At 38.2% G+C, this 12,077-nt stretch overlaps 1 protein-coding gene across 1 annotated transcript in view; it reads right to left on the reverse strand.

The window, feature by feature from the left end:
* Window positions 1-8,576: 8,576 nt before the first annotated feature.
* Window positions 8,577-12,077, reverse strand: part of DIAPH3 (diaphanous related formin 3) — a 200,972-nt gene continuing 197,471 nt past the window's right edge. Inside the window, exon 28 of the mRNA XM_009085265.4 lies at window positions 8,577-10,078. Within this exon, the coding sequence (XP_009083513.2) occupies window positions 9,822-10,078 (257 nt within the window). The 3' untranslated portion in view covers window positions 8,577-9,821. The remainder of the gene's footprint in view (window positions 10,079-12,077) is intronic.

Genomic DNA, 12,077 nt, shown 5'->3' on the forward strand with positions numbered 1-12,077 from the left:
TCTTGTCATCAAGAGCCTGAGGTGTACATTTTATATATATATATAATATATATATACATATATATAAAATAGCCTATTGTACATGTTATACATATATTATTTTTAAGAGAGAATTTTCATAGCTGCAGGATATGAGATGGAAAACAGGTGACTACATGCAAGTGCAATGCCAAGACATTTGTGGAAGTTGATTATTCCAAATATGCATAGGCTATGAATAGCTGTTGTACCAGTCAAAGTCTGATGCAAAGCACAAAAACACACAGGAGGACGAAGAAAACAAGACACCTTCCTGTCAGGTGATTGCTACAAATTTATGCTGCTGGGTTTGTTTGACCTGCAGTGCCTGCTGTTTTGATGGTGGGATGGTTTTAAGTGGATAGTTGTTTTGCCATAGGCTTAGTGAGTGACTGTTGTTGGATGGGTCAAAAGTGGGAATTTAATTTCAAGGTCCAAACTGAGCAGAAAATCCATGGGACAACAGGCAACACCACAGGGTCTAGAGCATGCAGTCTGTGGGATCATGTCTTACGTGTGGTAGCCTCCAGCATATCATCAACTGAAAGGCAGACAGAAGGCCCCTGGGGAAAAGAATTGTCCAGGTACTTGTGTTAGGTTCTGAAGGAAAAAAAAATGTGCTGACACCATTCAGTGAGAGAATTTTACACCAAGAGGACTCAGTTCACCTCCTTCTTTTGTGAGCACGAGAGACACCTGCTGTTTCAAGCCTGGCAAGAAAGAATAAAGCACATGGAGTTCGTGACATGAGGCTGAGCAGGGGCTCCATCTTCCCTTTATTCTAGATTTAGGTTTCTCTAATGATTTGCAAATGTTCAGTTACATCTGCCCACACCCGAGCTGGTCCCCTCAGGCTCTCTTTCTAGTTGAAGGAGGCAATAGGCATGGCTGCAGACTGCCTTCTCTCTTCCCAAAATATGCAGTTGAAAGAGTTCAAATTGGCCTGTTCTGCGTGGGAGGAAAGCCGTGATGAGTGATAAAGAAAAGCTGAGATGAATGATGATCTCTGTTGGGGATTTTAACATCAGCAACATCTAAAGTGAGGTGATATGAAGCTTGCACAAGAGATTGTGTATTGTTCCAGGCAAAAAAGAGTTTTCCTTTCACTTTTATTATTAGCAAGAGCGATTTGTGTAAAATGCATTTTGCTCTCCATTATAGCTGGACTGTGCACAGGGAGCTCAGGCTTCAGTGGCAATGCTCCCCTGCAGCCCTCAGCCTGATGCTGCTAACAATAAACATCTTCTTTTGTTCATGACATCTCCCAGGGAAACATGGAAAGGTGTCATATCACAGATTTCTGGGCCCCATTTTTATATAATTAACTGGTTTGCCACCTAAAATGCTGTAATTAAGCTTTCATGTGTAAAGCAGGAACATATGCTACTGTCAAAAGAATGTGAATGAGACAAGTCAGGCATTTCATGTTAATTTAACTATGCCACAATTAACTCTCTTCCACTTGTTAGTGGTGACCAAAGGCAGAAACTACTGGTGGTGGCTTTGCTTGCACACAAACCTGGCAGGGCTCTCAGTGAGGTGCCCTGTGCTGAGCACTAGCAACATGACCTGCCTGAAAGGCAAGGGTTGCTTCTGTCCAGTGTGACTGATCTCAGTGATGCAGGGAAGTTTTCTGTTCCTGTCAGTACCGCATGCCTGAGTTAGTTGTGGATGGACAGGAGAAGTGTGGTAACAAACTTCATTTTTATAAGAATACTAGATTGTGGATTTCAAGTTCACCAAGTCTCTGAGTATAACAGTTCTCTTCAAGGAGTCACAGCATGGGCTGAGGCACTGCCCCACTGTCCACCATGCTATAGAATTGTTAATCTGTCTCTGAAATAAGTGTGACCTATGCCAATATGCCCATGCACGGTTCGTGGGGTGACATCACAGACAACACAGAGACTGTGAGTCCTGGGACATGGCCTTCAAAATTGCTTGCCCTTTGTTTGTTCCCTGTTGGCTCAGCCATTGACTGGAATGATGCCTTGTAGACCATGTGTTTTCTGCTTAGTGGTCTTTATGATTGTGGCTCATTTAAGGAAAATTAGAATTGTACACAATCCTGAGTCCTGCATGACATAAGAAATCTGATTACAGGATCATTTTTGCTGGTTAAAATTTCAGGCAGTAATTCAACTCTCCTATCCAGCATGATATTTATTGGACTGGCAACAAGAAAATTATAATTGTACTAAAAAACTGCACAGATTGGAGCTGGAAGCAATGAGACAATAAAGCCCCACAGTATCAGCTGTATAGCTGCCTCCAGGCTAGAACTGCACTTTGAGTCATCCTATTTAGGAGCTGTCTCCAGCACTCACTGAAGTCAACAGGAGCCTTTGATTTCTTCTCAGTAGGTGCTGGATCAGACTGTTACAGTCTCCTTTTAAAGTCTAAGAACAAGGGGGCAAAAGGCAAGCTTAGTGAGCCACATTGTACCAATGAAATAATATCACTTTAAGAAGAAACATTCTCCTTGGAGGAACATAAAATTTCCAGGAGGACGAGAGTTCAGGGCACTGCAATTACTACATAATAGTAAAATTTCATCAGCAAGCAAGGACAAAGCTGAATTTCTGGGGTAATGCTTGATGTGCAGCATGGGAGAGGTTTGTAAAAAAACAAAATCCATGGTTGGAAAATAGGCAGCATTTAGAAACAAAACCAACAGCAATTAGCAGTGCAGTTTGCATGCAAGGGGCTTGAAGTTAAAGATGTATTATATACTCATCTAAAACTTTATGGTGCTTTGAGATGTATCTGCTGTATATATGGTGGAACACGCCAATCATTTGGCAAAAAATTGCCCAAAAGTTCAGTGAATGAATTTGTTAGTTGGAGCATTACCCATTTCTTTCTGAAGGCCAGTCACAAAGGGGTCAAGTTGTTCTGCCAGGAAAATGTCCTAAGGGGGATATTTTATTTTACCTTTGTCAGCACATTGGAGAGGATTTTACTCAAGTCACCTTTGTATATTTTATTCATTAGGGCGTGATCCTGAATGGCCACACTCACCCTTTGATCAGAGTAATTTCATGCAGCCTGAGGATGATGAGTACTTGGGAGGACATGCTGAGGACCTCACAGGATTAGGTTTTGGGTATCTGTGTTCATATATTGGACTTCTGAGATGAAAATGGGGCATTTTAATAACTTGAGACAAGGTGCTGAAACTGTGCTAATCAAAGCACCAGTGCAAAAGGTATAAGATGAACACTGAGTCTTCTTGGTTTTATCTAATTAAAAGAAATTTTAACTTTAATATAGGTTTGTGTATTTAGTATTAAAGATATTGGAGATGGAAATGGAAGAAATGAATCTGCACAGCCTCTTTCATGAAAGGCTTAATTTGTTCTTGCCTGCTCATTTTGATGCTCTGCCTAGGTGCTATTCAATTTTAACTGTTTATTAGATAATGGAAAGATTTACTGCAGCACAGTCCTTCTGAGAAAAATAAAAACATCTAATGTCTCCTTGGGGATTTGGTAATCAAAGAATAGAAAATTGCATTCTGGAGCCAAAGTTAATGAGAGCTCATTCTGTTCCTTCTGGACAAGAGTTCCATGTCCCCTGCTGAGGGGACAGGGAAAAAACTGGCTCTTCCCAGCCATTGTCCAGAGGCTTGAGCAATTAATCTGTGGTGTGGGATTGCAGGCTGGAATTCATTACATACCAGGTGAAAAAAATTCTCATACTGCCATGGTTACTGTTCCTTCTGATTCTCCACAATGTTAGTGGATTCCAGGATGGAGATGAAGACAGGGGTCTGGTTATCTTGTCATGATGCTGCAGCACGAAAAGGCAAGGTGCCACCAACTACATGGCAGGAATGTATTTTTTTCTAAGCATTTTTAATGCAGTGCCCAGGCAGCTTGGAGATAAATTCATAACCAATTCCCCTTCTAAAGAGGTGGAAATCTCTCACCCCATTTTTCATATCAAACCACTTTTTGTGGTTCCTCTGCCCTAGTAGTTGTCTTTCAGGAGCAGTGCTGATGGGTAGTGCTCTGAGATTCATTACTGAAGAAGTCATGAGTAAAATTGATGGGTCTTACATTCCACCATCAAGGTGACTTGTTTGACTGGACTGCTCTGCTTTCCTATCCATTAACAGAAAGTACCCTTTGTTAGTAAGGAATTCGATCAACAAACTGCATAATTGCCATTTCTGTCTTAGTTAATGGAAAGAGTCGTGTTGCACTCCATGTTTTTAACTATGTGCAACAACCCTCACATTAAAATGCAACAAATTAAACAGAGCTTTTACAAAAGCCTCTTTTTTTAACTAACAGTTATAGACTGCAAAGTTTAAAATGGCTTGCTTTGGACAGAAAATTTCAATTAAGGGCAGAACTATATATAAGAAGGCAAAATAATTGAGAATTTAAACTCCTTCTGTGCAGCTTGCATGGAGTCATTAGACTTGGAGAGTGGGTGTAATAGCTGTCTTTAGGAGGCATAAGGAATATGTGCACATTCTGGCACTGTTTTGACACCTGAATAATTTAGAAGACTGTCTTTTTTATTGTACTTAATATGTGGCTCTAGAACCATGGGGTTTTTTTATGGTCGTCCCATGATTTGAGGCCACATTTGCTGGCCATGGTTCCTGTGTCTTTCCACAGTCTGAAACACTGGGAGGGCAGAGTGGCATCTGTGCTGCCTTCACTGTGCCAGCCAGGGCAGCTGCCAAGAGCAGCATTGTCTGGCACAGCCCTAGGGAAGATATGGCCACCATGGGGACTCCTCTGTCTCCTCATGCTCTTCTTTTAGCTACCACAGTGAAGAGGAGCAGGGCTGGTGCTTGGATTTAAGATGAAAATATTCTCAGGTTTCATGGTAGCTCATATTTATCTCTGCCAGACTTTTCCTTCCTTTGATTCATTTGAGGGCTTCAAGAACTAACAGCCCAACAGCATTGCTTATTCTGAGGATATTCTGATATATATCTTTGAAAAGACAAGACACCTGTGGCCATACCAACTCTGGATCACCCACCATCATTTCCTTCATGACCTTTACAGATGTCAGATGAGACTGGGTTTTTTTCCCCCTAGTTCCTTCATTCTGCACTGAATGCAATTTCAGGCCCCAGAAGTGAAATCAGGCAGCACATTAATCAACTCTCCTCCCCAGTCTCTGCACTTCTGTCTTTCCGTAGTTTATTTTTTCTGGCTAATGTAACAGATTTAAAAATAGGGGTACATTATCCTCCCAAAATACATACAATTCTGGTATCAGCAGTGGAATAAGCTCATTTAGATGAAAGGAACCATTTTCTTTCTGTGGAATGAAATACCTTATCTGCCTGTTTGGGTTACATTTCAAGTGTTATGCCTCCTACGGCATATAGGGCTGATGTTGTATGCAAGTCATCTGCTTAGTGTCCTTCTGGTATGCTGTTAGAAAATATTTCCCTTTACAATTATTCAGTGTATGCCTTTGCATGGATCACAAAAAGAAAAAGCCGCATTATGGAAGAAGAAGCACAAAGGAGTTTAAATGTACTCAGCTAACATATGAAACAATGGCTATCTCTGCAGATGGGAGGAAGAGAAAAATTGTGCCTGAACACTCCTTGTTTATTTTGCACTGCTGTCAGAGTGACCAGAATGCTTTATCAAACATGTTTTTACAGTGAGGTGTAGAGCCCTGTTCTAAATACTATACTTCAGCTAAAATACACAATAGTGCAATAGAGAAAATGTGTTTGGACAGGAAGAAAGCTTACTTCATGTGTTAAAGAAATGCAAACCAAGTTCATTAGTTGGTTCTGTAGTTTATTTAATAGCAGATGGTAATTTTAAAATATCTTAGATATAGGAATCTTGGCATAAAATTAGATTGAAAAATTGATAAAGTGCAATTTGTCTAATTCCTTTTATTTCGTAAACTAGATAGTTTCTCAAACTTTCAGGAGAAGTTATTTTTCTGCTGCAATTCAATTGTGTAGAACCTATACATCACATTAAAAAAATTTAGAAAATGGTATAGTAATGCTTTATTTCATTCTGGAGAAAGCAATGTTGTCATGTAATTGCTTTTTTGCTGAGCTCTTTCACTTGACCCTGCTTGCTTATTATAATGTTTTAGGTGCCATAGCTTGGGGTTTATTGACCCCGGTTTGTTGTCCATTTGTTTTATAGTTACTGAGTATTGTAAGGCTTGGAAAGATTGGTGTAAAAATTATCATTTGGTCCTACTCATTAGAAATGGATGTGGAAAAAGTGTTAGCAGTAAATGTTGTCCTTCTCAGCTTTTATTATAAAAGCCCGAAGGGCTGCAACACCTCCAGCTGGTCAGCATTAACTCGGGCAGTTCTGGAGAATGTGACTTTGGATGGGCCAGGCTGAGGAAAACATGAGGGAAATGAGGTTGTGTGAGGGAAAACAAAGAAAACTGTGTGAGCTGGAGAAAAACTACTGCATCTGAGACATTTTTTTCCTACCTGTGGTCCTTTCAATCTCCTAAGCTGTAATGTTCCCCCAATAACTGGGAACTAAAAATAAGTATTTTCTGGTCCATGCTTCTTCAATTAAGGGCCTGATCCAGAGCACTATCACATCTCGTGGCAGCCACCAGGTGCTGGCACTGTTGGACTTGTCTGTAATGAAAGCACTTCCTCCACTTTTCCTTCTGGGCTTTCACACACTGGGGTATTACCCACAGCCTGTGAGTCAGGTGTCAAGCTTGGCTGTGTGCAGCTTGAAGAGGCTGCTGCAAACATTCCTGCCTTGCTAAGGTCAAAACATTAGAATAGTTAACATGAATTTAGACTACCACCGCAAACAATACTGTGTCTACAGGAAGTAAAAATTGATGTAGTAATCAAAATTCTTTTACTGAGTGAAATGAAAAGTCAACAAAAATGCATATGAAGTATCAAAAGCATCTTTACAATTGTACTGGCAAGAAAAGTCATAGATGTTTGTGCCTTTTGTCTGCTGCTCAGGTAGGGAAGGAGCCCTGAAAGATTACTTCAAATTCTTCTATCTGAGCAGTCGTGTTTGACTAAATAAGGAAGCCCTTTTTATAAGGATTTAATTTTCATGTGTGAATTATAGAGAGGGTGTGGCACAGTATGTGAAACCTTTGTCCATTTATAACAGAAGTGGTTCATGGCTCAATCCCTCAGCTGTAGGTGTAGACTCGATACCTACTAAAAATGACTAGCACATACCAATAAAGGTCTACCCTAAGTATTCTGAGACTGAATTAACTTTAAATTTTAAACGGAATAAATGAATTAATTTTTAAATTTAATTAAAGCAATTTAATCTATATAATTTACAAGCTGAGTTTTATACTTTAATAAAAACATAAAATAATAGAAATCAATGCAGCTGTAATAGTTTCAAATTTTTTTTCTCTCTGAACTCATTAGGCAATACTAGCATTTTTCATATCAAAAACATTCTGTGTATGAGTTTGTGTCTAATGGAAATTAAAGAAAGATAAAATGTAGAAAGAAAACCTACTGTGCACTTCAACTGGACCATGTACTTTGAGTAGATTAAGATATGATGGTACAAAGAAGCACAGAAGGAGGAAAAAAAACCCGGATACTGTATTTACATGTATTCTAAGAAGTTGCACAGCTTTTTATTTGCCTTGTTACAGAAACAAAACCTCTGCAAATTAACTTGATGGCTGCTTGAAAGGATTAATTCAGAAACACAATACCTTAGAAGGAATAAAAGCCTGGAACACATTTCTAAAAATTTCCCAAACTGTAAGAAAAAAGTAGCTTAAATTCTGTAATTTAAAGATAAATATTTATTTTAAAATCAGGAGATGCTAGGCTTCTAGCAGTATTTTGTTCATTGGAAAATTCAATAGATACTTTTGTAACTTTTCTTTGCTTGATCAGCTACACAGCAGGCATCCTGAACTGTCAGTTCTTTGTGGTGGAGTTTCACCCATTAATTCAAATGAACAAGTTTATAGAGTTCATGGAAATAATTTTTACTTTCATCAACACAACACCTACACTACCATCCTCCAAGTGTAGGAGGAACATCCTAATATTTAAGACATGGCTCTCTACTTTTAGCCCTTTTATTTTAGCACATCCCCAGCAATGGAAGAGATCCAGTGTACTGCTTTTATTCCCTTTGAACAGGCATTTTCTTTGTGTTTGAAATGTCATTTTATGTAGTCATAAAATGTAGTCATACTGGACTTTTTAGATAGTAATTTTTACTGCACCCTGTAAATAGGGGTAGTAAGTGTTAATACTGGGGCACAGAAAACCTTAGAGGAACAACTATCAGTTGCTGTATTTTGAGTTATACATTCAAGACATATTTCAAGTTACTAAAGGTGTGTTTTGTATGACAGCTGTGCCTATTGTTTGCAAGGGGAACTGAAGAAATGTCTGTCTGGCAGGCCTGCTCTGAATCCTTCCCTGATTTGTGTTTATACCTCTCTTTTTTCAGCAAAGGCGGGAAATGTAATTAGTGTGTAATGACAGCTACAACAGTCCCAGAAACAGGAGATTGATTCCCACCATGGCTGAAAACCCCCCTATGCCATGTGTGTAACCAGCCCGGTTTTTGAGTTCTAATTAACTTTATTAATGTTTAGTGCAGGAAGTACAAAGGCAACTTTAACAAGGATATAAAAAGCACTGGAGCATTGAAACACGAGTTTCATGTAACTGACTCTTATTGAAAGACATATTTTTCAGCATTTTGTAGAGAAAAATAAAGTCATTTAGAAGAAAGATATTAGGTTCTTAATACACTCTTATATTAAGGAAGCTTTAAATAACAGAGCAAAGAGACTAACAATAGCTCCCTACTTGGTAACATTGGTAGCAACTCTTTCTGATGTGCAATTAATAAATACGATAGTGAACACGCAACCCGGCACAGTGACAGTGGGATAAAAGAGATGCAATCACTTGCAAGACTCCTGTTATGCCAGCAAGTAAGACTTTATGGGCTACTGGAAAATGAGTTTGTGAAAAACCAATTGAAAAAATCTTCTCCATTACATGTTCCTTTTATAGAAACATATTAATTCGTGTGTGAAAAGATAAAATATTACACTGGTAAATAACTGTGAAGACATTTTCCCCCACTAAGGACACAATTGCAAAACCTTGCAATCAAAGCAATTGTATATATTATTTTGATATAATAAACATAATAACCTTAAAAGCAGCGATATATTAATTACACATAAAGTATATTATTTGCATAGATTTTTTGTTTACTGCCCATGGATTACCTTTTGGTAAATACATCTACAATTCATCAAGCTTTGGTGCTCTTTGATGATCTCAAACTGGAAAATGGCTGTTACTGTATATTACTGTAATTGTAAAGGACACTATAATGATGCATTTTTGGTGCTTTAGCCTCCTAAATATAAAAATTACAATAGAAAATATAAGAATACCTTTTTTGTTACTTATTGACCCTATTCTCAGGCATGATGATTTAACAATACTTAAAAGATGTTCCTGTTTTCAGAAGCACTCAAACCAGATGGTTAGCAGCCTGTCCAGTGAAAGGATTGTGCTTTGGAACAATTTAGTATTTATCTTCTTCTGATACTTTTCATATGCTTATTAAGTAAAAACATATAATAAAAAATAATCTTGAAGCTATCCAAAACTATAGTATGGTTTTGTACAGTCTTGCAAACAAAGTTTAGAAGCAGATCCTTCATCCACAGAAAAGTTAGGAAGTCAGAAATATGTAGTGTCAAAAATAGAAAATTATTTTTTCTTTAAAGATGTAGTGTAGGCTACTGTTTTTAACTTTTATTTAATCTGTTATATGATTATTCTATAGTGCTCGCAGTCTTGCCAAGAGAGCTTCTACTTCTGGAATGGCTTCTCCCTTAGGAGGGGACCCGATACGATCCATTTTCTTTTCTTTGCCACCTTCCCCATGGCAGGCTTCCTTTCTCCCAACAGCCCTGTTCAACACCTTAGAACTTGTTTCCACATCATATATAACTTCTTTGGTGACTGGGCTTCTTGTCGAGTTTAAAGTGATACTGTGGTGTGAACACGGCTTCTCTGGCTGTCCTTTCTGGTTCTCTGCAGAGACAAATCAAACAGACCTTGTTTCACTATTAAAATACTCAGTTTCAATATTCCATAATCTAAGAAGACCTCTTGATCAGGAAAATTTTACATGCAGATGATGTACTACAAGGAGCAATGAATGCCAAGGAGGCAAGACAAAATATATTATCACTTCAAAAGCAGTGGACTGGGTCCCTTGGAAGTGATACAGACTTTACATGTCTTCATTAAATTAACTTCCATATTTCTTACACAATCACAGATGTAGCATGACAGGATCCTCCTTCCTTACTGGAGTCAAAGATGTACCTAGCACCTCTCAGTGTCTTCCAAGGTTTTACCTTGCTAATTACATTTCCTACATAATTTTTAATTCTTCAAATTTTAAAATGTATTTTAAAATCTATTTTATCTTAATTATCCATTGTTGTACCTTTTCTTTCCTTAGGGAACTTTTAGGCAGCTAAAGAATTTCAAGAAATTGCATCATTCACTATTTTTTGCTAAACATCACTGGCATTGCCTGTCACACAAAGTTGCACTCAGTTAATATCCAGGCAGGAGTTTTGCAGGTTTGGCATGTATTAATAGACAGATTTCTTTTTCTGTCACTCCCCATCCCCCTTCCAGATCAAGTGACTATTTTCCAAACCAGCGTATGAGTGGTTTCTCTCATAGATCTCAAACTTTTTAAAAACAGGCCTACTCAATATTCATGTAACCTTGAGCAAGGCTTGAAAATGCCTTCAACACACTTGACATGACATTTAAAGTTTTTTGGTTATTCGCTGAAAGATGTTCCATCATCCCAATAGTAATGACTTTGGAGCACAGGCAGTCACTCATGACAGTGTGTTTTATGTGAGTGCTGAAAATTCCTACCGAAAACAGCTTGTACATTAAAAGGCAGCTGCTGAAGATATTTACTGCACTGTCATTCCCTGACCAGGGGCTCTCGGTGATGGATGAGGATTTTACACACTTTCTTGGACAATCTCAGCGAATTTTGTAAGTACGAGCACCTTTTGGGAGGTGGGGAGAAAATAAATATCTCCTTTCCATCATCTTCTAAATCAGATAAGCAATTCTTAATTAAAATTTCTTAAGACAAATTTGACACTTAGTTGAAAAACATAACTTTTTTTTTTTCACTATGGAAAATAATTTGACCTTGAATATGCAGCAGCACAGTGTTCCTGAATCACTGGAGGCCAATGACTGGTTATGAACATATCTTTATAATTACATGTAATAAACCCGTCATATATAATTAAAATATCTCCTGTATGTGGACCCTTAAATGTCCCCTTCTACTTAAATGTTTATGCTTATTGATTCTGAACACATATTTGCAATCAGATAAAAGTGTGCTACCTGTGTCAATATACAAACTACCAGCTGCACCACAGACCTCCCCGTGTACATTCAATCTAGGGGCAGCAGGAAAAGTAGTTGGTGTTTAAAAATCAACACTTTTAAGTATAAGAAAATTCATTGTCGTATCATCATCAGAGATGAAGCATAGCTGTTGGATTTTAAAAAAGTCTAAAAGAAATTAGGCACTGAAAGTAAGCTTCTCAAATGTACCACCAACCAAATTTTAACTGTTTTGCATTTCAGCAGTCTTCACCCCAAAATGTGAGGATGAATTAGGTGTGGTGAATTAGACTGTATAACAGACATGGGGAACTCTTATTAACTGAGGCCTCAAAGTAAAATCCAGCAGTAAAACCCCCCAGTTTCTCATAGTGTACATGGGGCAGAGAAGAGGTGCCTTAGAGTGAGACTCACAACTGCAGTCTAAGCAGGGAACTGCTGCAAGCTAGCTATTAATAAGTAGTAGCTCATGAGATCTATCTAAACTCTTTTATCACTTTGAAATTCAGTAAGTGAGACTTTCACTTCAGCTTGTCCCACAGATTGCTGCATACTATCTGGAATTGTTGTGTAGGGATAGGACAGTGTAAAGCTGAAGACAGCTGTGCCTTTGTTTCCCCTTAAAAGAACAGCA

This window comes from Serinus canaria, chromosome 1 (assembly GCF_022539315.1).
Source record: "Serinus canaria isolate serCan28SL12 chromosome 1, serCan2020, whole genome shotgun sequence".
Taxonomy (NCBI): Eukaryota; Metazoa; Chordata; class Aves; order Passeriformes; family Fringillidae; genus Serinus; species Serinus canaria.